We start from the raw sequence: 27275 nt of genomic DNA, 5'->3' as shown, positions 1-27275 counted from the left end.
TAATACTATATATATATATATATATATATATATAAATTTGATATGATAGAAAGCAGTACAGTACTATCCAATACAATACAATATGATACAACACTATTTGATATGATACAATAAAAAATGGTACAGTGGAATTTAATCTGACTGGATTCTTTATTAAACTTTATTATATGAAATGTCACAATGCAATAAAACATCATACAATACTGCACAAGACTAAATGACACGGTACAACACAACACGATGCAATACTGTGTGATAGGCTATGATATACAGTACAGTACGCTGAGCTACAACAAGAGACAATCTGATAGGGTATGATATGCTACCTGTTGAGGATACATTTATATGAGGTAAATAGTGATTCCAAATATGTGGTTTTAATATGTGTAACAGTGGGTGTATAGTATATAACAGTTGATCTTCCTGCCCAGGGACCACAGATATAACTTAGCTTTATAGCTAACTCTGGCTTGACTGTTTTGTTTTGCATGGCCCCTGTCAAATAAACTATTAGAAAAGTAAGTTAAAAGTCTAGTAAGTAGAAATGGGGAGGGGACAACATTCACTGAAAATACTATTTCATTCTTGATAGAAATATAAATTCTTAAAAGGAAGCCTGTGTATTGAGACATATTGACATCACTTGATCAAAGGGAACTTAAAGAGAATATTTCACATTACAGCACACTTACTATATTGGATTAATATTATTGTCTTTAGTACAAAGAAACACATTGCATTTCTGGATGTTGTGCCGTTGTTGTGCACCCTGGGAAGTAACGTCAGATGGTTGCATTGTTCTTCTTCCCACATCTTTCCGAACAGTAACCTCCTCCTTAATGACCTCTTCACCAGAACTGCATTCAAGTCAAAATGATGAGGCTTCAAGAATCCCACACCAGAGAAAGAAGAGCAATACAACCACTTCAAATCACTACCCAGAATGTATTTTGCAATGGTAGCCTACATGTGAACCTATTCTTTTAGTTTCCCGAAAATGTAGAAATCTATGTCTTTGTACAATATACACATAAAAACATATGTTAATCTCATAAGGTGTGAATGTCTTAATATGCAGGGTTCTTTGTAAAATCAGGATAATCAGATGATTTTAAGGTGTTCATTTGTGAATATCTGCCATCCACATACAGCCTTCTAACTGTTTTGCTTATGTAATACGATGTAAATCACTTTGACAGGCCTACTATAATGGTTACCTATGACTGTAAGTAGACTACTGTATGCTATTGTGTTCAGTTGTGTCTTATCAGTGGAGGTCCAGAGAGGCAGGAAGCTACAACACCTCCTTCAGTCTACATGAACAAAACACAGTAGGAACCGTTTTTTTACAGAAAAGTGGGATTTGTTTGAGTGTCCATGGATTCGTTTTTTTACATGACTGTTTTTTTTTCTCTATAACTCTAGTAGATGCTTGAATATTTTTCTATGTGAACATTTTTCATTCTAACTCCTTAAAGTCTATTATATCCATTACTCCATTTTCCCTTTATTGGTGTCTATATGCTTGGTTTTACACAGACAGACAGTTGAACCCTTATGAACGAGACAGCAGGAAGAACAAGGTTGTCACTCTCGCTCTCATGCAATCACTCTCTCTGACGCACATTTGCACACACACAGACACACATTACCCTGAGTCAATAACCTAAGGCTGATATCTGTCCCTCTGAGCAAGACAAACAGTTGATGTTGATTTGCTGACTCAGTCACCAGAGATATGCTGTAGTATAGTATAAATATTAGCTTTATCATTCATTAACATACGCTTTAATAAGTTTACAGCAAATGTTATAAACTTCCCTTCACTGCCCTTTAAGACCATCCATCTCAGTAAAAACTAAACATCTTAATGAGCCCCATCCTGTGTGAGACTGTCTGCCATGTGTGGCTGTACACACCCTGTGGTGTCATTCCCTCCTTTGACTCATCTCTTTGTTTTTGATTTGCCCTGCATGTACCTGCAGTGATCATTTCAGGGCGTAGTCTGCGACTATAACTTTTGATTCTTTCTAATTTCCCACCAGATAGGAACACCTGCACAGACGAGCAGGTTCACCACTTTGAAGAGGATACAACCCTACAGCAACATCAATCACACTTCAATGGTAATGGTGAGTCCAAATGTATGACACTCTTTGAGATAATTTATCCACTTGATCACACAATAATTGCTTTATAGATTGATCAATGAAAATAATTTTCTAGAGAAGTTTATGAGCTGGATTAAGTGTTTGAAAAGTGAAGCTGTGATTGTTTTTAACTTGCTTAGACAAGGAAGAATTTTTTTTCTCAGGTTTAAGGATAAAGGAGGAAGTCGCTCCCGCAGATATTGTACTATATCATGTAGAGTGTAAATCTGTTTGATTGATTGACTTGATTCTACAAATTCTGTAAATGTTAAGCTGAGTACATAACCCTCAGACAGACTACAGCTCATTTCTTGTTTTCTGATCAAACGCAGCAAAACAAAAGAGAGTAGTCAGGCAGAAATCTTGTACATTAACTAATTTGAACAGTGAATGTTTTAGATAATTTGATCCTATTAGAAAGCAATCCGCTCCAGCAGTTCATTTTTTAACCTTCAACCGCAAAGGTAGACAGACATGTAGCATTTACCCATGATTCATAGTGCTTTCATATCACTGCCGTGAGTCATAAGCTCAAATAAAACAAACCTGATAAAACTGAGGTGTGGCTCCAACATAATAATAGCCTGTGATGTGCCACACCCTGTAACAGTCCTCTATTCATCCAAGCGTCATGTCATTCACCAAATTGAGCTTACAATCACTTAAAGCCAATTTGTCAGAAGAAAGCTCTCAAACTACTCTGAGCTCAAAGGGCTTCACTGCACACTGTGACTTAAAGTAAAAATATATATTAAATCTTATTTTAAAGGGACCGCATTATCCAGTGGTTGCACAAAAGGGTAATAAAGTAATTTCACAGTAAATCATACAAAATAAATGTGAAAACATATTTGGATGTTAAAAAGGGAGAGGTTGACATGACCATATGCTAAGATAAGAAATAAGTGCTTTGTTTACTAAACAGAAGGTTTAGGGATATATTTTTTACCCTAAAACAAGGTTTTGTCAGATGGTATCTTGAGTTACATTTCATCGTGTCACAAAGGTGTTCATGATATTGTACTTTTTAAAGTTGTGTTGTTGTTACACAAGAATGCATTTTAAATTATTGCCTGTATAGCTCTTTCCTATAAACTCAGTGTTTTTTTTTTCTTTAATTTGGTGAAAATTTAGCTACATAAAGAAGAAATGAGAAACAGAAGTAGGACTATTAGCCTCGGCTAAACATCCTTAAAATATCACACACACACTTTAAAACTGATCACCAAAGACTGTTAAAAAGGAGTTGTGTTAACTGAAAAATCCAAAGTAGCTATTTCAGCTAATAGAACACAGTTTTAGTTTTAAGTTAACAGTACTCAATTATTCTAAGTATTTTTTTTTTTGTCATTTTACAAGCTATTTGAAAATTATCCCTAAATTTGCAGTTTTCCCAGGATGCCTTTGGGCATTAGACCCTTGTGCACCATGAATGAAGTTACTGACTCAGTTAGAGGAACCCTGCCTGTGGGAGGCAACCACAACGCACAATTGATGATGGTGTTACCTCGGGTGGTTTTACCAAAAGTAGTTTTGAGTTAACCTTGCAAAGTAGATGGATAAGCACGTTTCTGTGTTTCTCACTGGCGAATCCATCTTGCAAAACTTCAATCAGCGACGAGGGGCAGTACTTTCGGGTGCGGCAAGTCGTGACGTAGGCAAGCAGCAACAAGAGACTGTTGCAATTATGGAGGACAACATAAGCGTGGATGCTGCTAAAGCAACGGTTTTATCAGAACTTGATGACATTTCTTTGTTAAAAGAAGAACAAAGAACAGCATTGAGTTGTTGTTGTTTTTTTTTTAAAACGACAAAAGTCATGTACTGACGTGTCTGTAGTCAAATCGAAAATATTATTTAGGTCAATACAATGACAGTATAATGGCTAACATTAAATATATGGAAGCCCTAAGAAAAAATTCATCCATACATTTGATGTTTTTTCCAGTTTCCTGTAATGACAGCTAAAGGGTTAGCTATAAGATTTGTACTAAGTTAACCTTTCATCTTAAGGTAACAGTGGTGTTTTTCTTGTGACAACAAGGTACTTTATCAAATGAGAAATTGACTCATAATCACAGATTAAAATAAACCTTATGGATGCATGCAGGCTGCTGACAGAAATGATTGGACACTAGAACAGCCCAGTAAATGGACCCTCCATAGATGTTGATTCATTTATATCAACACATGTGTGTTGGATCAGTAACATTGGTGCCAGCCTTCTGGCTAACATTCGCCTCTTTGTGGTATGGTAAAGTACCTCAACAAGTTATTGTGGGGATCAAAAGTTCCCTGTAAAGTTGTCAGAGGTTCTTCTCCTTTAGTGCAGGTCATGAAATCACTATGAGGTCTAGGTTTAGTTTAAAGGACCACCCACATTGTGAACACTCTTGAATATGAATAAAATCACTTTGGATAAAAGTATGGCTAATCTATAATAATCTGAAATTATTTAATAGCTTGTGTTTATGTATTTGGTTAGATCCCACCACTGTAGACAGCGGTGTTGTAACACTGGATGATCCGTGTCATCGTAGTACTGGTGTATTCTAGATAAATGACTAACTACATACAGAAAGTCTGACCTCATTATTGCCTTCTGTTTAACTCCTCTGACTTTAATCACAGGCTCTTACACGCAAATGAATGACTAACAGCTACAGTATTTCATCCAGTTAGATCACACACTCACTTTCACTCTTTCATGCTTTAAAAAGATTTAGATGAATGTTGTATTTTTTCAACACAGTAGCCGCATTGGCCCACATAAGATGGATTAAAATCCTCATTTTGTACTTACAAAGCAAATTCCCTCTCCAAGATTTTAAACAGAATTTAAAAAATTGATAGGAATAATAATACAATAGAAAAAAAATACTGTTTCAAGTTAAAGATCTGCAATGACAACTTTAGCAAAGTTAAGATACTGTATATAATTAGAGAGGTTTAGCCTATTTAAGTAATCAAGAAGCACTCACAGTAAAGACTAAATTATTGATTTATGATAAAATATTGTTTCATTTTGATATTATAAATACAATGCTTTAGATGATAGCACCTTTTAATGTTGGTATTATTTTCCATTTTACTGTTGGAGGAGCTAACTGCTTTATACAGTTGTTTTTTTTTTCTGTAATAATGTAATCATATTTTTACAAGATGAGTTATGACAAATACTTTTTTCTTTTTTTGTTTTTTATTCTACAAGAGAAAAAAAAACCTTAAAAACGTTTTTCCTCTGAAGTGAAGAGTAGAACACAAGATTTGAGTGGAGAAAAATAACATTTTATTCAAGATTTAAGGCTGTATTAAAGCAGAATTAAAGAGAACAAAAGAAAGTTAAGAAATGATAAGGAGAAGCCTTATCATCGAGAACTGAGATATAGTAAAAAATATTATTGAAATTAAAAACTATAAAAAATAAAGGCAGAACTTTGAGGGAAAAAGTTAGTGATATGAGATAATAATTAAGACTTGTTTTCCTCATAATTAGGGTTTTTAATCAAATAATTTTGACATTTTTTCCCATAACTGTGGCTTTTCATCTAAACATTATGACTTTCTTTCTTGACAATTATGACTGCTATCCAGATTACAGCGACTAATTTTTTCTTATAATATATCTAATATCATATATTATTTTATTAGTGGCATAACTAGGGTTCCACAGCAGACAGCAATGTGACTAACGAGCTCTGTGATTCTTTCCTAAAAGAGAACTTCATCTTGAGGCTCTTGAAGGAAACAGGGCATGTTAAGACAAGAGTGCCTAACTGTAAATCAGAGCAAAGAGCAGAAAAAAATGTTAGTTTTGTGAGGCGCTGGACTTTAAAGAATGTAAATTCAAGAGGATTTTTACAGGGGTGAGATAGTCATGCAACGTTAGAGGGGCATCATGTCCTAAAAAACAAACAAAGCAGAAGAAGCACCACCTGTGGGTCAGGTAGTTTAATTTCAGCTCGCAAGGCTCCTCCTCCTCGTGCTGTAGAGCAGCTGAGCTCGCGCTGAGTTGTCCTTCCAGATACTATCGGCTGCGCAAACAGCCCTCACTACTGTCCTGTCCGGACGCCCTCACCGCGTCTCTCGTCTTCTTCACTTCTCACCATGACTACCGTGGCCTCAGATACTGTCTTCTTGTCCGCTTTACAGCCCAACACCTCGGTCACCACCTACGGGCTCCCGTCCGGCTTGGGAAATGGGGGTTCGATGTCGGACGAGCAGTCCAGAGCGCGGCGCGTGCAGCAGCAGGTCCAGATGAGGCTCGCGGAGAAGTCCACACTTCCGCGTCAGAATGGGTCAGCCTCGAACTACGCCATGTCAGGTAAACACCAACAAGTTTCTCTTGTCTTATTGAGAGTATTTCTGTGTTAAGAGCGCTAACAGTTTAAAAGTCATTTTGAAAGTACCTTACGTCTCCTGACGTCAGGTACAGCTACAGGTGACAGCGTGTGACCACTCTCTGAGCTTTATAGCTTAATAGCATGTTAATTATTCGTGCTATAAACATTACTGAAGCCCCTAGCGGACTGCTAAGTCGTCCAGCCCTGCTTTCTTTGGCTTTACTCCAAACAAAGGGTTTTTTTCTTTTTTTTCCAAGGGGCTCCAGTGAGGAACTGTGCTATAAAACATCAAATACTGGAAATTCCTCATATCTGCTCTGTTTTATTCCTGTTTGTATTTTAAAAATATTTCAGTATAACCAAGACAGGTGTTTCCTTATTGGAATTACACCAAACATTGAGCCTCCTTTTATCATAAATAAATAAATACCTTTCCCCAGGCAGTGTTCAAAGGTTACATCCCATGAACCTTTTGCAAAGTTTTCTGAGTTGAAAGCTAGATGACGTCAGATTATCATACATTATTAAGGACAACAAACAAATTTTAGTCCTAAAGACAAATAATAATCATCTCTCTATCAACAAACAATTCCCTTTGGCTTAGAGGTTACTTTCTCTTTTTAGTTCTTTTGCTGGAAGCCAAAGTGACTCAGATCAGGCAGTTTTCACTATCTTATGAAAGAGTGAGCTTTCTTTTGCTTTCTTCTGTGTGTGTTTCTGTCTGTGTTGGGTGTTTGTGTGTGTGTGTGTGCTCATCCCTGCTGCATTCCTCTGGACTTGATTCTCTTCTGCTCATCTGGGAATCTGTCAGTTCAGCTGCTCTGCAGATTTGTAGCAGATGAACCTGAGCTGAATCCTGGTTCAGCAGCAGTGATCCTATATCTCTGTGTACCTGCTCATGAGAAAGAGTTAATGTGTAACAGGCCCAAACAAGCACCGCTTTCACGGACTCCCCCTGATAGCAGACTGACATGAAAGCCTCCCTCTGTCTGCCAGGTTGGGTTTCAGGTCTTACTCAGCTTTAAGAGGTGAGGGTTCTGGAGATACCTGCTACGGTGTCGTGAGAACCAGCTGTTGTGTCGTCTGGTGAAAAAAACATCATGTTGTCAAACACCGTCTGTCTGAGACAAAGTCAGCCAGGGTATGATTGTTACGTAAGCAGTGGAGGTTCCAGGAAAGCTTGGGGTTAGATTTCTTGCTTGTCGTGACACATTTAAGCAGAGCTGTCAAGATAGCAGATGTTTTAACTTTGATATGATCAAGTAAACATTAAATTATGTTTCAATACCTCTACTACAAACATAGAACTCCTAGGCAACTATTTTTGGATAGTTCATTGTTTTTTAAGTATAAAAATTGCAGGGAAAACCCATACACAAATACACTGACAACATTAATTTTACAGAAATACTACCAACAACTCCACAATGTATTCATATACATTATATCCATATTTACAGCTGATTTAGGCCAAATATAACAGTTGTAAGTATTGGCAGAAATTTTCATATCTGCTGATACTGATTAGTAACTTTTGGTGGACCATGGGCAAGGTCCTGAATGCCATGGATACCTCACTTTAGCAACAATAGCACTCTCAGTACCATTCATCTGAGATCCTGTATATCTCAGAACAGATATACACGCTAAAACTTTTAAAATTAATTGGAATAAACTTCCGTTTCAGGTTAAGGTAATGGTTAGGATACCAAAAGTTAAAAACCTGATCTGCAAATCCTGATTACAAAATGTTTCATAAAGCTGAGTAAACAGTCTGCTTACAGGAAAAAAGCTCGTCCTTCATGAAAACATTCTAACGTGGCCAGCATAGATTATATAGCTACGGTAACTCTGTAAACTATGTAGATAAGGTAGCCACATAGCTAACGAAGCTTCTGGGCTAACAGAGCTATGTAGCCTCACAGAGCTAACCTAAGCTCACAAAGTGCATCTGTAAACTACATATCTACCTTATCTGTGTAGTTAAGTTTGCTTTAGCTACCTTTGCTGAAGCTCATGTTAGCTATAGATAAAAGGGCAATGCAGCAACCGTAGCTAAGTTAAGCTCACAAAGCAGCTATGTAAGCTACGTATGTTCATTGTCTTAGTAGCTACGTTTACTTTAGCTACATTAGCTAAAGCTCATGTTGCTAAACTTGCACTTATTTATTGGCTTATTTAGTGAAGTTTAGGGCTGTAGTCAACCAAAGAAAAACTTGGTAGACTAAAATCACGCCAGATCATCAATTAATCGATTGGTCTTGGGACGGACCAAAAAAACCAAACAAACCTTCATGCCTTCATGTTATTTCTACATCCAATTTAACACTGACAATACAGTCCGTGCTTTTAGGTGGTAATTAAAATTCAAAATGAGCCCAAAATTAACTGAAAAATCTTAATATTTTTGCAGTATAACCACCTTATGTTGTAATTAAATAATACTCCTTTTTAACAAAATGTTGCCACACTGCTGACTTTTTCGACATGTTGTCGATTAAGGGGAAATGAAGTATAAACGTGCTTTACAGGCTTTGCTCTCCTCTAAGGTGGGAGGGTCCTGGTGACGCTGGTTTGACTGTCTGGGTATTTAACTTGTAATAACTTACCCTTAAAGGCACGGGTAAATTGTATTTGAATAGTTATATTCATAGTTATTTTTTTATAAATTATATTTTGTAACACTAGATAACTGAAAAAATAAAAACACATGACGTCTCCCTTCTCCCCCCTGCAAAAAATGGGTTCTTCCAATTCCAGCACGTGCGATTGTTCAACCCATTGGATTTTGGTTGGACATGAGGTCATCGACCAATTAATTGACCAATCAACTTGAGGCTGTCAGCTAAAGCTAACAAAGCTTAACCAAGCCGTCATTCATGTAACTACTTAAAAAAACATATCTACACATTATTTATTCCTGGATTAGATCTCTGACCTTGTTTGTTTTATTAATGAAATGCTGCTCAGGTATTTATGTTTGCAGTGGGATTATTTCAGGAGTGTAACTGCCAGACTTTGTTTATGGATAAAGTTTAATTTAAAAAAATCTAAAACTTGAAATACATGGTACCAGCAAAAATATGAAAATTCCTTTGAGATATACGGCGTCTCAGATGAAATGTCCGTGAGAGTGGCCATCAGCGATGCACGGTCTCCAGCCAGACCCCCCTCTACTTTTGATGAAATTGTCTGCTAAATGACACCGTAACATTGCTAGCTAACATCTGCCGATATGGATATCATGCCAATAATATTCCACAACCCTATCTTAAACAGATGTTTGTAAAAGCTCGGTACTTTTCAATATTGTTGATAATTTAAATAACAGAGGTTGCAAAGTTAAAAGCATGTGGTTTCAAAAAAATATCTTAGCTTAAAATATTTGATGATTTTATATTTAAGGAGTAGAATAAGTGTTAAAATACAGAGCACTGAGTGTGTGCCGACTAAAACCCTGCTCCTGCCTTCTTGTTGTTGTGCGATGCATGAGGACATTCCTTCTTGTCCCATAATTCATTGTGATCCCCCTTAAACTACAGTGTGCGGGCAGAGCAGCTTTGACCTCTAGATTCAGTCTTTGTGGTAGAAGAAGAATAGTTTCTCATTTTTCAAGTTTAAGTATTTCCCAGAGGCGCCAACAATACCTGCCTCAACTGAAACAAACATACTGTTCGTGCCAGTTTAATGACTGGAATGTAGAAAAGGACATAACACCTTTGCTAAGTGGGTCACTGTCTTGTTCTGCCGTCATTTCAGTTGTCAGTTACCTCTTCCACCTCAAACATGGCCACAATGTATGAGCACATGACTCAGTGGGATGTTTTGTTATCTCTGTTTAAGTCCATTGCCCTGGGCTGTGCCTGGAGGGAAACGTACAGCCAGTCATAAAATGCTGCCACGTTGTGTCCATCATCTTTTTGAAACCTGCACTAGAGGGAGAGAAGAATTCCTCAGAAAACAACAGCTATCATTTTAGTGGCTTGTGGAAGCTCATTATGTGTGCCACAAAACACCCAGAAGATGCGCAAGAGAAGCATCATGCTATCTCAGGGAAATTCATAGGAGTAATTTATCCGTTTTCGCAGATGGACAAGTCTGAGCAGAAACTGAGAGCGGGAATAAGACTGTACATGTGTGGGAAGTCTTGGCTTCAAGTTGGTTTTGAATTAGACAACAGAAGAGAAAAAATGTTGAAAGTTTATCGCTAACGGAGGTTTTAAGGTGTGTTTGCTGCATTGTAAAGGTGTGTTAGGCGTTGCCGCGGTTGGGTTGGGGACAGGCCAAGAGACGCATCGGTGGCGGTCTTTACCAACTGGTTTTTGCGTGCTCGTGTGTGTGCTCATGTGCTTTTTAAGTGTAGGAAGTTCTCTGCTTCTTTGTGCTTAGATAAGGAGTGTAAAACCTACTAAAAGTCAACAGAGATGAACTTGTAGCTCGGAAGCTCTTAGAAAACTGTCTTTGTTTTCTTAAACTATTTGGTTGTTTTAGCTGAGCTTGTGTTGAAGTTAGGTCAGCGTTCTGACATCACTGAGTGTTTGAGCTCCCTCGAGGCAGACCTTAGTTAGTTTTGAAATATGATCAGTGTGGCCTGGATTCGATATTGACATCTTGTTCACATCTCCTGCCACAGCTTGAAGGAGCTTTGTAGTTGTTCAAACACTGTCAGCAGGTCACCTGTTAGATTGTTCTTTGTGGTGAAAGGAACGGGTGTGTTCCTCCCTCTACACTTTGATCCAAAATGCACTGATAAGACAATTATTTTCAGTCCCATTTTATTAATCATCCATGAAGGATGAGCTGTTTTGTGGTGGATCGGCTTGTTTTTTGTGCTGCACAGACATCTAACTTGCTTTTTATATAGTTACACTGTTTCTCAATCGGGATGTTTGATAAAGTAATTGGTAAACTTTATGCAGTACCATCATCAGACCATGATTTGATTTTCATCTGGGTGCAGGTGTAGCTCATTTTAAAAGAAGGCACCACATTTACTGAGGCTACAGTTTACAGATGGGGTGCAGGTTTAACTCCCAGCCTGTCCCTTTGATGCATATCTATATCACAAAGACCCCTTTGTTGTGAAACAAAACACCAAGGAAACCTGGAAGTCCTAATAGCATTTATTATTAATTAGCAGATGATAGCATGCTAACATGGTAAGTAAAGGTGTTTACCCACTTGGTGAGCATGCTTAACATCAGAATTATTATTTTAAATATCATTGATCTAAAGCACAGTTTATTTCTGATTGAAAGACAGAGACATGTTAATGTCCTACTGTTGCAGTATGACTATGAATGTGTTTAAAGGTGCTGCTGTGCTCTGGCACACCTTTCAGAACATTGCAAAAGATTCATAGTATTGACCAAGGTTATAATGGTTTTGGATTTTTCATTAGTTTTAATTTTTGTTTAGTTTTTACCTTTTGTTTTGAATTTCAGTTTCGTTTTTTACTGCTGTTTTTTTTTAGTTCAGTTTAGTTTTTATTTTGCAAAAATCCTTAGTTATAGTTTAGTTTTTATTAGTTTTAGTGTTAGTTTTAATTTTGTCGGCAATGTGGGATACCTGCTTTGGCAACATCCAAAGGGGCTCTTCACTTTTCACTATAATTATTCAATCTCAATGTTGGTATACAACTCAAGACCTAAAATGACCATTGTGTGAAGCTGTCTTCATTTAAATCAGGCAGTTTCTCTCTCCAGGCTTGGGTGTTCATTTCAGTCAGTATGCTAGTATCAAAAACTGAAACTGAGGAGATTTTGTCCCTGATTCTATTTAATTTTAGTTAGTTTTGCACACAATACAGTTTTAGTTAACTTTTGTTTTATTTGTAAAGCTTAGTTTTTATTTAGTTTCAGTTAACTCAAATGATTTTTACATTTTAGTTTTAGTTATTTAGTTAGTTTTAGTTAACTATAATAGCCTTGGTATTGACTAGAGCTTAACTGGAGAGCTGGGAAAAAAAAATCTAATTGCGTTTTTTCCCCAACATTGCTGTGTGATTGATTTTTATGTTCCTTTTCTTGTGCATTTTTGAGCAAGTACAAGGAATAAATGATTCATTATTATAACCAACACAACAGATTTAACGAAGGCTTAACATTTTCTTCTAAATCACTAAGCTCTCGGAAAAATATCAGATTGTTATGATTTTGACTCATGTTGAAATTTCAGTATGAATTGTTTTATGGAAGGAGTGATTGTTTCTGTTATTCCTGTCTAATAAACAAAAACGTATAAAAATTAGGAAAGTAGGGTTTATTGAAAACTATTCTAGAAAATAACAGAACATATAAAACGGTATTTTTTTACACAGATTTCAGGTAAAAAAAAATTGCACAATCTAGGATTTGAAAATTGTAGCAGCCATTTAAGTGATTTAATCTAAATTTTGATTAATTGCCCAGTCCTAGTATTAACACAATAGTTTACCAGGATTTAGGTTTAGTGCTTAATAACAAATGCTTGCATCCTGACTCATCACATCAGGGAACAAAGACAATTTTTCATCTGACACTTTTAAAAGGTCAACAGGAAATCTTTTGACCATGTTGCAGAAAGGATGACAAAACAGGTTACATGTTTGCAGTAGGTTGAGGTTAATAAATGGTAAATATTTCAGTGTTTCTCCCATATTGATGATACTTGGGTCGGTCACCCAAGTTTATTTACTGACCGTTTCCTACTAAAAACAGCAAAATCACACTTTACCATCTGTGCATGCAATATGCTAGCTCATCAAAAATAAGCCTTTACATGCAGCTCCTGCTTTAATCTCTGAACATCAAGTTAAACATTTTAAGAAGTGAGTGATGTTATTTGTGAGCGTCTGTAAACAACATTCACTGCACATTCTGACCTTTTTTAACCAAACAGAAAATTATTAGCACATGGTTTGAATTGTAGTAACTTCATGTGTTTGGACACTGAAACCACTTTGATAAATTTAGGTGTTGATTTGACTAAAATATGTTGATTTCATAAGATAGATGAGCATTTTTTCTTCCTGCTAAACTGGAAGGAACTTTCCCTTACCACACCTCAAAGGCTTATTTCTCCTACCTGAAAGCAGATGTGTCAGCATTTGGCTAAAGGTTTTAGCCATATATGGGCCGGTTTTGAGAGTCTTTTTTGTAAGTTTGTATCCCTGTCAGGACAGCAATAATATTTCTCTCCAAGTCTGTTTCTCTGATCTTTAAGTAAGTGATAGGATTTTTAATTAATTCCAATGAAAATCTTTTGCAACAAGATTAAGAATTACATAACCAATTAGACATTGTGTGGTTGTTTTGTAGGACATGCCTTTGGTTCACACTGAAATCAGTAAGCTGTCGCCTTAGCCTGCTGTCTTGATGAACATTTTCTTTGATGGCTGCCATCACAGTCACCTCTTCCCCGTCAGGTCACTCTTTCTGCCGTTTTTAGAGCAAAGCATTCACACACTCTGTGTTGTGACGGTCGAGTGCGTGTCTTTGTGTGTTAGATGTGCTGCTGCTCTCGAAGTGAAGAGTAACCAGAGACTCGGAGATGGTGACTGGTCAGGTCCTGCTGTTTACCATTGAATATTTAGTCCCCAGTGCTACCTGACACCTGCTATTCAAACAGTACAGTATGTCTTTCATGTAGGTCATTGTTGGAAATAAAACAGGCGTGACACCTTGTTAAAGCCGCCATGCTGAGATTAAATCTACCATCATTGTGGCATTTCGTACATTCAGAACATTCTCCACACTTTTACTTGTTTGCTTTTCATAAAACCAAAGAGAAGAAATGCTAGATGATGAAGACAGTTTCAGATATAATTACTTGAAATTAAATGAAAATGAAAGGAACATAAATAAATGCTGATCTTTTTGGAAACATTGGAATTTTCTTATTTTTTTCCTTGACCATTCATGGTTGACCTCATGCTTTATTTTCTACATATGTTATAGGCTGGCTTTACAAACAACTTTCAAAGAGTCCATGTTTTTCTTTAAATTCTTCTGATCGACTACCGTCCTTGTGTGAATTAAAACCAATAAAATAAAAGTCCCAACATTTGTCTTTGCTGATGGATGACCTCAGAATTTGCTAATAACATGTTAGTTGAATTGTCATGCACTCTTGACCTCTCAGTAGTCATTTACGTAAACATCAGAGACACAATCAGCTGCTGATTCAAGCTTCCAGACTGATGACACCTCAGACATCCTTTCTTGCAAAAAAATGGAAAAGTATGTATCAGCTGCAGGTTTTTTTTTCTTGAGAGCTTTTAATGGGATTTCATCATGTTATTTAGAGAGCCCGGTGTTAAATTTTCATTGTTATTTTTGTTCAACAGTATCAACCAAAATTATCTGCAAGAACAGTTTCATGTAGCTTGAAAAGACTTAAAAAGTAAGACGTAAGCATGAACATGTCATTTATTGTCTGTTTAATGCTAAATCAAAAGGTTGTAACAGACTTTTTTGTCTTCCATTTAAGCTTCACAAATATTCTGTAGCTGTGAGATGTAAGTGTTAATGACTTTTTCTGTGTCTCTGCTTCCTTCCAGACTTTGGCGGATCTTCAACAATGAGATACCAGACCTACAACCCGGGCTTCACCACTAGATCCTCCTACATGTACTCGGGCTCCAAAACAATGGTGAGCAGCATTATCTTACACTCAGCATGCATTAGCACATCCTGTGGAAATAATCAGCTGATCATGTAATGTGTGACTTAAATAGACGCTGTAAAAAAAAAAAAACCCAGAGCACAGTCACCACCCCTCTGCTGGTGTCAGGATGGGTCAGCCTGGACTCAGTACGTGTGGTATTTCACAGGAGGCTGCGATGAGATCAGCTCAGGGTTTTCAAGTCCTCCTTCTAGATTCCTTGATTTTAATGATTCAACTGTGAGAGACAGGTGTTTGAGTTCTGAGCTAAACAGACATTTTCAACATGCTCTTAAATGATAGGATGTTTTATTTTAGGGTTGTATGTACCATAATTTTAACTTGGATATGTTGCTAGTAAAAATATCATTACCTATTTTGATTCCCAAACAACAGAACTTTCTTGTTTTTGATGAACAATTATTGCAAAGCTTTTGTTTTTAACATGATCTATCAATAAAGTTAAAGCTCTCTTCAACAGCTGGTATTGAAAAGTATCAAATACAAGAAAGTCTGGCAACCCCACTGTTTAAAACATTAATCTCTCCTCTCCTTCATGAGTTGTATTGTTTCATTAGGGCTGGAAATTAATCACACTTAATATACTTAAAAGGTGTCCGTTAAGAGTGCTGGTTTGAGCAGGCCCCCATATTCAGAGGCAATAGTTCTCTGGTCACCAGTCACAGAATCAAATCCCAGTCTTGGCGCTGTTTGGTGAATGCCTTCCCCTTTTTTCTCTCCCCAAATTTCCTGTCTCTCTCTCTCAGCTGTCCCATCCAAAAAAGATGGTATGACCTCTGTTTCCTGACTGTTAGTAACATCCTTGTTGACAAATTTAGTAGCAGTTTTTGTTGATATGCAGTGACTCACAACAGCTTCCTCTACACCTACAGTACACTGACTACATACTAATGAATGAACTAATGAATTTCACATATCACACATTTGATTGTAACTGTGGTGTCTTCCTGTGTCTCCAGGGTCCTCGTATATCTCAGAAGATGGGCTTCAGTGCCCGGTCTGCCGGCCCTGACCTTGCCCAGTTCCACAAGATCAGTGTCGGGGGTGGAGGCGGTGGCTTCAGTGGTGGAGGTGGTAGTTATTACCAAGAAGACATACGCATGGGGGGCTACCAAGGCATTCCTAGGACACAAGAAACCATGTCCATGCCCACAATGAGGGCACAGGGAAATACCTGGGTTGTGGATGGCAGCGACGCTGGAAGCTTAGTGTCAGACCGGGACGCCACCATCAATAACCAGTTCATCAGAACCAACAGCAACGGCTACGTCTGCCAGATGAGGGACAACGTCCCAACCATGCGTCGATCTCTCAGTGGCACTCTTTCCCGTGGTGGAGGGATGATGGCAGGAGAGACAGAGATTGTCCAGCAACACTCCTTCAAAGGTCCCGCCCACCGCACCATCAGCAGGATTACAAACCGAAACAACCGGATGAGCATGGGATCCATGTCTGGAACCACACAGCAGGTCTCAGGTGTCTATGGCGGAGGGATAGACCGAGTGGACAGAGGATTCATTGCACAGGGAGTGTCCTCTGCTTCCCAAGGCAACCTGATAATGCAGCGTCCGGGTACCCTGTCCCGTACCACGTCTGTCAAAAGCATGCAGAGTGTGGGGAGGGGAGTGGACATCTTCGGAGGGCAGTATGAGGTCGGAGCCAGCACGGGCAACCTCAGCGCGTAAGAAGCTTACTTAACTCATGTTAGCTCATTATCTACGATGACAACGACTTCTCGTTGAACATACTTCTTTAATGGCACAACTTTTTCAGCGCACACAACAGAGGTCACAACAACTTTTCCTTCCTGACGGAGCGCCCCCTTTGTCCCATAATCAGAATAGGATGTACCACTTAACAACTCAAACAGTCACTAATTATTTCTAATTGTATTTTTTTAATTAGAGGGATCAACTGATTTTGGATGATTATCTGTTCCGGCATTTTATTTTACAGATTAGATTAAGAAGTGCACTGCTTTGGCTCGATTGTCTTCTCTCGGGCTCTGTTTAACACCACAGTCTTACCCAAAACCCTGCCCACAACACTATTCAGAAATTTTCCTCTATGACTTTTTGGCTGTGCTGATCCAAACCAAGCCATGCTGAATCACTTTCCCATCACCTGTTTGGCTGTGCTGGGCTTAGATGGAGCTACAGTTAGAATGGTTCTGCTCTGGAGCAGGGCCAAAGTGCACCTTCCCTGACTCCAAGTGCGCAGTGGTGATGTCACAACAGTTCGTCATCATTCGGAGGCTCCTTAAGCACAAGTCGCTGCACCAAACTTTGAAATATCTGCCAAATTACAAATAGAAGAAGAAAAACTGAAGTAGAAACAATTGGTCTTCTTCTTGGGGAACAAAACAATCCTTACTGAAGCACAGCTGTTTAACATCATCGACTCAAACCACTGCGTCATCAACTTTAGACATGCCCTCAGATGGGTAGCTCGGTTGCGTTAAAAAAGCAAATCCCCTGCTGCACTGAGCCCTGCCGAGTCAAACCAAGTAGCACCAAGCTGCTCAGTGTAGCGGAAAAGCCACCATATCTGATTGGCTACGTATGACGAGTAACAAGTAATCCACACTGAAGCCGCAGTGGCTTAGATCGTCACTTCCTGTTGCCTTTCCTGTACCATTTTTAGTTCTGAGTAGACCTGGTATTAGATTATTAATTTTGCTTATTTTATAATCAGCTTTTAATAAACAGATGTAAGACAATTCATAATCAGTTTCTGACCATTTAATTCTTGTGGGTCTAGACATTTGTGAGTTATCATCAGACATCCTTGCTAACTCATTTGCTACAGTGATCAGATTCATGTTATGATAATCAATATTGGAATAAAAAAATTAATATGGATCAACCCCTAATTAATACCACATGTTATGACATGGCTCATATTTTCATACTAGTCCTGACAAATATTTAGTGTTTAGTGTCTTTAAATGATAAGTGAACATCAGTAACCCCAAAAATGAATCAGAGCACTATTTTTGTTTTGATAAGATGAGTAAAATAAACACAAGTCTGGTGTTTTTCTCCAATTGTGTGGTCACTCTATCAGATTTTTAAATTTAGATATAATACTAATAAAAATCAAACTATTTTGATGTTTATTTCGATACCACAGCAACAAAGACAAAAGCTAGTTTTTCCACCCAGCATTGAATGTTTTGTGATTTACTTACCGAAAGTGCAGGAAAACACCTGCACCCTGTCTTAAATGCACAAATACGTAGGCTAAAACGTGTAAACATGTTGAAGAAATATAGACAGTGCTTTCCCTTTAATTAAAAAAAAAATACTAAAGAATTGACACGTTTTAAAGCTTTGACCTTTTCGACGCTGTCTATCCTAAAAAGAGAGATTTTTATAGCTTTAAAACATGTGATATAACAAAATAGCTTCCTTATGTCATCCTTTATGCTCTTTAACTTTTCCCTGTCAACAAACCATATGAAAAGCTAAAAACCATCCATAACTGCCGGTGAAAATAAGAATTACCTGCGCCAGAAAATCTGGAAATAAAGCAGCTTAATCGTCAGCACCTCTGTTGTCCTAAACTACTAAAAATAAACCAGTGAGCTCACTTTTGGGAGTTGTATTTTTGTTTTGAGGCTATCCCAAGTGTATTTTTCTGCTTCTGTAAATACTCATCAGCCCAACAAATGAGTATTTACCCACAGCTGAAAATAGTCCCCCTTACATCTCCTATTTGATTGAGTTACATCAAGTGAAAAACAACAGCCACAAGCTGTTAAAAAAACACAAGGTTTACGTAGATATTTGTTAGCATTTCTGAGCTATATGAAGAACAATTGGACGACAACAATGGACAGACACAATGATGGTTTTAGGGATTTTATATGATGTGGAGCCAAAAAGAAAACTATGAAGCTATTCTTATCTTTTAATAATCTTATCTCAGAATGATTGAGATGACCGTCTGACTCACTCTGTTGACTCTGTTGGCTCAGTTTGTTGAATTTGTTCAGCACGTCAGTGATAATCAGTGAAACATCACTATGTAGTATGTCAGGAGGTCTTAGCGAAGGAGTGTGTAATGGGAACAGTGCATTTCCTAATAGCTGCAGATAGGGAGTTGGCTGCATAGTGGCAGGACTGGTTTTGGGTGTGGCATCTCAGTTTCAGGCCTCACATTTCACACATCCCACAGCGTGTGGTTAGCTGAGCAGATATGTAGACCACTGTGCGATTTGGAAGATATTCAGCTCTGCAGACCAGAAACAAATCATCTTTGGATAATTACTGTGGTCCCTCTGTTGCTTTTCATTCTGGCATTCGAAAGATATTTTGTGCTACCATGCATAGCAGCTGTGTAATTGCATAATTAAATGTTTAAAATTCTCTGGTTGAATTGTGTTTGTTTGTTATTCCGACAGGATCAACTCTTTGGACATGCAGACTGCTGTGCAGAACCTGCGCGAGCCTGACCCTGAGCTGCAGGTCCTCGGTGCTGCCTACATTCAACACGAGTGTTACAATGACAGCGAGGCCAAGAATGAGGTAATTCTACCGATGAAACCTCTGATTAGAACTTATCTGAGCATGCTCAATCCTCTGCAGCTGCTCCCTGAGAAACCTAGCTATGTAAATTAAACAAACAAAGGCATCTTTCTGGTGGCATGACATAGCTACAGGTTTCCTTCTGCTTCACATGTTGCTCAATTTGCCTCTTGTTGTAAACTTAGCTGGACTCTGACCTGAATAGGTGGTGAATGGCAGACATGCAGTAGAGATTAAAACCCTTATCTTATAGTGGGTCAGTTGCCTGATTTGGCTCTGTGCTCAGTACTTGTCAAAGTTATTTTCAGCTCTGATCGTACAGCCTCTTATGAGCTGAGTTTTGTTAAGTGATGCTGAAAGCTATTTATTCAAAGAAATAGAAAGAATAGTATATTTGGAGCAATAAACATTTCTTCCACTTTCTCTGTCTACGCCATCTTTAGATGAGAATAATGACACTATTTTATTGTCTATATAATCTACATCAAGCTGTAAATTCCTATGCAAACTGGCATTGGCCTAGCAGAGAGCAAACTAGCATAAAAGCTTACCTGGCTCTGTCAAAAGGTAACAAAATTGTATCTTCGAAATGTTTATCATGCAGATATCATACTTTAATCTTTCTTCTGATCCTCATAAAAAGGCAAAAGAAAAAAGCTAGCTATGGTGTTGAAAATGGAAGCCAATGCAGAATTGTGAAAAACTGCAGTTTACTGGTTGTCCACCGGAGGCTGGCTGCTAAAGCAAAGAAAACCACATTAGGTCCCATATAATATATTCATATTTAACAGCAGAAATAATCATGTTTACAGGCTGATTCAAAAACTGTTTGGGACTTTAAAGCTATTTTCACACTGCAGGCTCCAGTGCTAAATTCTAATCTTTTGCTTGGATCAGGTTTTTTTCTTTGGCTTGTTCACACTGCAGTCGAATATCAGATATGACCACATACGAAAGTGGTCTGAATCGGATCTGAAAAATGTCCGATTCGATGTGACTTGCGCTGTTTACACTGTCAAAAAAATTATATAGGAGTTGTGTATGAGCAAAAAATCAGATTTGGGTCACTTTAAGTGTGTTGTGAGCATAGCCTATAGCTCATTTTTTATTGGTAAGAGCTGTACAGGGCTGATTTTTATTTCACAATATGCATGTTGTTATATTAGAGGTGAGAGTTTTGCATACATTTGCGTTGCCTCACAGACATTACAACCTTAGTTCATACAGTCTATAGACAAAATACATTTCTGAATGATTAAATGTTTTTATTTCAGTCTTAGAATTTGGCAACCTCCTCTACTAGTATAGAAAAATGCTTAAATACGGGAACTGGTTTAGCTTGCCACACATTTATAGAGTTCATGTCCTCAACACAGTCACAGGATTAATAACTAATCCAAGCACAGTTTGGTGCATGTCTGTCTTCAGCTTTCATGTCAAAATAATCTTTAAAAAGCCTAAATAAACGATTTAAGACTGCAACCATTTTTCTACAAACAAAGGCTAGAATGATAACCTTGCAAAGCAGATGGATATGCCCTTTCCTTGTTTTTCACTGGCAAATCCATCTTTCAAAGCTCCTATCTGAACCATTTGGGCCTGGTTAGAAAGTGACAGGACCAATCAGTGATGAGGGGCAGTTGAGATGCAAGCAAGCAGCAACAAGAGGCCGGTGCAATTATGGTGGAAGAGATTAGCGTGGATGCTGCTAAAGCACCAGTTTTATCAGAGCTTGATGAAATTTCTTCGTTAAAAGAAGAACAAAGAACAGCAGTGAGTTGTTTTCTTTTCAAAAACGACAAAAGTCGAGTATGTACATGTCTACAGTCGTCATGTTTCGCGTTATTCTCAGCAGCTGCTGCTCAATAGTTGCTACATCACGTGTTTTGTTGCTCTGATTGGCCGGTGGAGATGTGACAGACAAAACATTCACCCTATCACACTCCGAGTTTTTTTTCAAAGCCTTTGCCTTTTCCCAAACATTTTCTATTGAAGCTTTCCCAGATGATATGTAAAACAAATCCATCTGGCGTGTCAGGTTACTGGAATGATTGAAGATATGCAAAATTCTCTAGTGTAGTATGGGCTACATGTAGGAGCTTTAATCCATGCGAAAAAATGCTTAAAATAGAAATAATAAGTTTTGAATTCCTTTATCACCAAAACATGCAATAAAGGATACAAACATCCAATGCTGATTTTTCCGCCCTTGTCTCTAGGTGCGTCGCCTGAAGGGAATTGGCGAGCTGGTGAATCTTTTCAACTCTGAAAACCAGGAAGTGCAGCGTTTTGCCACCGGCGCCACACGCAACCTCATCTATGAGAACATGGACAACAAGGTGGCCCTCATCGAGGAGGGCGGCATCCCACAGCTTGTGGAGGCGCTGAAGGAGAATGATGACGAGCTGCGCAAAAACATCACAGGTAGGAAAATCCCAATCGCAGTTATTGAAATTATGACATGACACAACAAGCAGATCTGATCTCAGACAGCTGGTATTGGACAGTTGCCTCAGGTGGAAAATGAAGAGCAGATAAAGAAAAACTTGGATACTAAAGTTATTACATTGGTGCCCTTGGAGTTCTTTCAGTATCAGTAGACTTTAAAGTTGATATTTTTCCACACCAAGGAAATAGAACATTCGCTTACTGTAACTAAAATCTTTCATAAGAATCCACTTTCCAGGCATTTACTGGCAGAAAATGATATTCTTTTTGGCATATAAAAATCCTGGTTCTGTGTTTAAGCAAAGTGTTACTGTTTCCTGTGAACTCAGCCTTGCAACCCTGCAGCTCTCTAACTTTCCCATAAGTTCATCTGCTGTCATCACTCACAAATATCCGACTTCAGCAAAACTGCCTGTCATATGTTCTCATCAATTCAACTCTAACTGGATATTCAGAGAAAGATGTTGCAACTTAACCCTAGAGTGTGTGAAGATTGGCGTGTCTGAGTGTGAACCATGTATGCAGGGTTGAGCTGTAGTCCTATAGGGTGTGTGAAGAGGAGTGTGTGGGAGTTGTCTGGGCCTGTGGACTAACAGTATATCTGCCGCTCCCTTTTATGAGTGGAGGCCTTGTCAGTCTTTGCTTTGAGCTGTTACACCTTGATTACTATCTGTGAAATAGCTGTATATTCATGTCAGTGATAGATAAGAGAGCTGAGCAGCAGAGTTTATCTACCTGTGCACCTTTTTTTTTTCTGGGGAATTTGCCAAAATGTAACAAAGGAGTCTTATCTTTCCCTCAGAGCTCCAACTTATGCTTAAAACTTTAATACCATTTTAACTTTTCTGTCTTGAAGGTTGAAAAGGTGATGTTTCATAGCCATTTTCTACCTTTGAGCACAGTTTCCTGTGGTCTAAATGAAAAATCTGTGCTGTGCTTTGGTCAGACTGTAACATGGATCAAGCACTTGGGGTTTTTGACCCTGTATAAACCAGCTCTAAATAGCCTTGTTCAGAACACTTGACTTTGGTTTATGCATCTTTAATGCAAATGTGCTCCTTTTCACCCCGTCCCTTTCTCTCCTGCGGGATGTGCTGACAAGAGCACAACTGTGTGCTTCCATGACCGTGGATGGAGATTTATTGGGGGAGACAGACCTGCCCACAGAATTGGCTGGGACCCTGCAAAACCCAATTAATGGGCCCTCCCCGTTGGACTTCATTTACGGTCAATGCATGTGTGTTGGATCAGTAGCATTGATGCTTACATCCTGGATAATCGTTATCTCATTTTGGAGCTGAAAAGTGTGTCAGTGTGTTTTTGGGTCTTATTTGTTCAATAAGTGCTACTTTTAAACACCTTGTTACCACTTTTAAAACCCATTTCTGACACTTTTAATCTTTTTAAATCCATTTTTACCACTTTTTTGCCACTTTCAACCAATTTTTTTGGCCAATTTGAACACTTTTTTTTCTTTCTCCAATTTGTTTTCACCCCTTTTTCAAGACTTTAAGACTCGTGACAACTTATAACTTTTTTCTACTTGCAGCCCATTTCTGTGTTGTTTTAATCATTTAATCATTTTCCACTAAAGTTATCACAGCTTCTTCTCTATTATTTTCCAGCATCCTGCTGTCTGACATTATTTTCCTAATAATTTGGTTCTATAAGCCCATCCACATTGTGAACATTACCAATAAAAAAGATTTTTTGCATCTTGAAAAGGCTACATAGTACTACAGCATTAATACATAAAAATATTTCTGTTGCTCTGATAAAGGAATTATTATTCAGGTTAAAAATAAAATATGGTTACACAGCTTATCACAGCTTATCTTTCCAACGGATCAGGATTTTGCTGACCTCCATGGTCCCCCATTTGGCTGGGCCCCAGAAAGCTCTCCCCTTTGTCCCCCCTTATGGGCGGTCTTGGGTGGAAATGTCAGGTGAAGGGCAGATATCATTGTAAAGACATATTTGGATGTCACAAGGACAGATTCCTTGTTTTCAGGCATATGCAGACCACACACAAAGGACTGGGTTGGCTTTTTTTACACGATGTAGGCTGGTAGATAATACTAATACTCAAATAAATGTGCAGATTACTACAGAAACATCCCCTTTAAATATATTTGGGTAGATTTTCAGTTCCTGTATAACAATGTTATCCTTTCTAGAATAATTCAACAATTTGCAAAATGAACTTATTTTGCTCTCTTTCCTCAAAGTAAGTCGACTAATATCTCTATAATGTCTGCACGCTAAATGAAACTAAAGGCAGCTGCAGGTTAGCTTAGCTTAACACAAGGACTCCAAACATAGAAGCTTGTGTTTTTTCCCCTGCAGCACTTAAGCTGATGGATAGTACAAAAAGTACTAATGCTTTAAAAAATTTAACATCTCCAGTCATATTTTTGACCCAAAGCTGCTGCAACCAAAATAGAGAGCAGCTGTTGTATATTCCAGTTCACAGGGGGGCAAATACCGACGTCGATTACTAGACAAAAAGTTACATTTATCTTTTTAAGGAACAGACAGAGCAGAGGAGGTGACACTTTTTGAATTACAGAAATACTTGTGAGTGTATTTGAGCAATTTAGACAGTGCAGGAAATAGCTTAAGATTTTTGGTCATTCATGGTTGTTCATGGACATGTGTTTTAATTCTGTCAGCACCTTTGGCCAACAATCACCCCAAAAATTCAGGGTTTCCTCCCCCTGCCTCGCACATTTCCTTGATGGACTTAATAGAGATGATGTTAACTTCCTGAAGATCCTGCTAGCACTATCAAAAAGGCAATCACAAAGTATTTGTTTTAGAAAGGTGGCCTACTGATGGCCTCTTTATAAGAATAGTTAAACTGTTACATCTTTTAGAGCCCAACCCACACTAAACAGCTCCAAAAAGGAGTGGGAGCGAAAACTGTGAAAAAATGCCATTCATATTTACTGTTCAGTCCATGACCTCATGAACGCTTGTCGTTTGTATTTGCTTTGTTTTTCTCGGGATTTGATGTGTTGCCAGTGCTCTGTTTTAAAATGCCTATAAATGCAAAGTTAAAAAAAAAAGTATTTTTTGTTGTATAGGAATCAAAACGGGTATTATTTAATTTGTACTGGTTTGGTTTAAAGTTTTAGTCTGGTACTGTGACAGATCTACTACCCAGTCAAGAAATACCAGGCCCCCAGAGCCTTCGATTATTTTTTTTTTTCCTTTTTTCTAATGTTTCATACAGATTTAACTTACCAACGTAAATGTTTAAATTTAGCTTTTCCCTTACAAAGAGTTGTTTTCTGTTTACTTTGGACAAGTCAGAATAGCTTTAAGCTTTGTTTACAAATTTTATGCTAAGCTAAGCTAAACTGATGTCTGTAACTTCACCCTGAATGGATCGGATCTTCTCTTTCCATAAATGTGAAACCATTTCCTCAATTTAAGCTTCCTGTAAAGCACGAGAAGGGAAGTTTTAACAGTGTTTGTGTATTTGTGTAGGTATCCTCTGGAACCTTTCATCCAAAGACAACCTGAAGGACAAATTGGCCCGTGAGACGCTTCATGAGCTCACTGACAAGATCCTGATTCCTCAGTCAGGCGGAGGGGAAGCAGACTACATGCAGCAGTCCCCGTCTGAGGCTGAAATCTTCTACAACACTACAGGATGCCTCAGGTGCCCTTCACTTATCTGTTGTTGAAACATGCTCCGTTGTTAGAGTGCATTTCTGTCTGCTACATAGGCATCTGCTTTTTCTCTTATTTACATGTTGGGAACTTGTTCTGTCAGGAGATTCCAGCTCTTGCATCAACTGAAAGCTACGGAAGCTTTTACCACACCCATCACTTTTACACTGTAGTTTAAGTCTCTTCAGCCTCCAGTTGTGCTCATTTTTGCTAAAACTAGTGGTTTTATCTTACACTTATTTATCATCGGTAAAATATTTCCATTGGTGTGTTATTTGTCTTACAAAATTCTCCCTCAATGGCGTATTGCTGCAACACAGTGCCTAAAGTGGAAACACCCTCCCACACTGCTCTTATTTGCACCATCTGGTCAAAGTAATGACACGCATGCTTCCTTTTGACTGACTCTAAAATGAAATCACTCTGACCTCTCACTCCCTCTGTGTGCTCAGGAATCTGAGCTCTGTGAGTGAGAAGACCCGTCAGCAGATGAGAGAAACACACGGCCTGGTGGAGTCTCTGGTGAGCTACATCAAGCTCTCCCTCGATGACAACAAGGCAGAAGACAAGGTGAGGGAGGAGGCCTAGCAGGAGCTGGATCAAAGCAGCTGTTACTGCTCCAGTGTTGTGTATTTATCTGTCTGAATGTTTGTTTTTTCTAGGGTGTGGAAAATGCAGCATGTGTCCTGAGGAACCTCTCCTACCAGCTATACAGTGAGATGCCTCCGTCTGCCATGATGCGCCTGGAAGGACCAACCAGAGACCAAGATTCAGGAATGGGTGAAGCCATTGGCTGCTTCACACCTCAGAGCAGAAAGGCCAAAAATGTAGGCACATGTCAGATTCACGTTTAAGCGTTTGGTGTGCTTGTATTAGGCTGTCTTAACACTGCTTTTTTTTTGTCTTCCTCCCCCCTGACAGCAAAAGAACCACAGTCTGCTCACTTTCTCTGAGGTCGCCCGAGTGCCAAAGGGTGTGGAGTGGCTGTGGCACCCGCAGATTGTGAGTCTGTACACCCGTTTGCTGCGTGATTGTGAGATCAACTCCACCACCCGTGAGGCAGCCGCTGGAGCACTGCAGAACATCACCGCTGGGGACAAGAGGGTATGCAGCTTATCCATCTGCTTTCCTGTAAAATCAATCACTTTCAGTAGTCTTGAGAGTCTCTCTCTCTATTTTTCCTACAGTGGGCATCTGTTTTGAGCCGGGTGGCTCTGGAGCAGGACCGTGTGCAGCCCGTAGTCATGGACCGCCTGCGTACTGAGCGTGATCTGGAGCTGCGATCTCTAACAGGCTTCCTCCGAAACTTGTCCCGCCATGCCACTAACAAGGAGTCCATGGGTAAGTCTTTTTATTTTAGTTTGAAATAATGTGATGCCTCTGGGTATCCTGTTAATGAGCAGGCCTAAAAATAGAAATATTTCACAATATAAGCTGGAATTGGCTTGGTTTCAATTCATATT

The 27275-nt window shown here is 38.6% G+C and overlaps 1 protein-coding gene across 2 annotated transcripts in view; it reads left to right on the top strand.

The window, feature by feature from the left end:
* Positions 1-2012: 2012 nt before the first annotated feature.
* pkp3a (plakophilin 3a) overlaps positions 2013-27275 on the top strand; it is a 31507-nt gene continuing 6244 nt past the window's right edge. Inside the window, exons 1-11 of one of the 2 annotated variants that reach the window (XM_041796715.1) lie at positions 2013-2132; positions 6303-6474; positions 15033-15124; positions 16117-16838; positions 19563-19686; positions 21906-22110; positions 25627-25801; positions 26265-26382; positions 26475-26639; positions 26734-26916; positions 27000-27153. In XM_041796715.1, the coding sequence (XP_041652649.1) occupies positions 2124-2132; positions 6303-6474; positions 15033-15124; positions 16117-16838; positions 19563-19686; positions 21906-22110; positions 25627-25801; positions 26265-26382; positions 26475-26639; positions 26734-26916; positions 27000-27153 (2119 nt within the window). In that variant the 5' untranslated portion in view covers positions 2013-2123. Of the gene's footprint in view, positions 2133-5794; positions 6475-15032; positions 15125-16116; positions 16839-19562; positions 19687-21905; positions 22111-25626; positions 25802-26264; positions 26383-26474; positions 26640-26733; positions 26917-26999; positions 27154-27275 lie in introns of those variants that run through there. The other variant, XM_041796714.1, reaches the window with a different exon arrangement.

The sequence above is a fragment of the Cheilinus undulatus genome, linkage group 9 (assembly GCF_018320785.1).
Source record: "Cheilinus undulatus linkage group 9, ASM1832078v1, whole genome shotgun sequence".
Classification (NCBI taxonomy): domain Eukaryota; kingdom Metazoa; phylum Chordata; class Actinopteri; order Labriformes; family Labridae; genus Cheilinus; species Cheilinus undulatus.
Note: the sequence above shows the minus strand (reverse complement) of the source record. Positions and strands in the feature narration are given on the sequence as shown.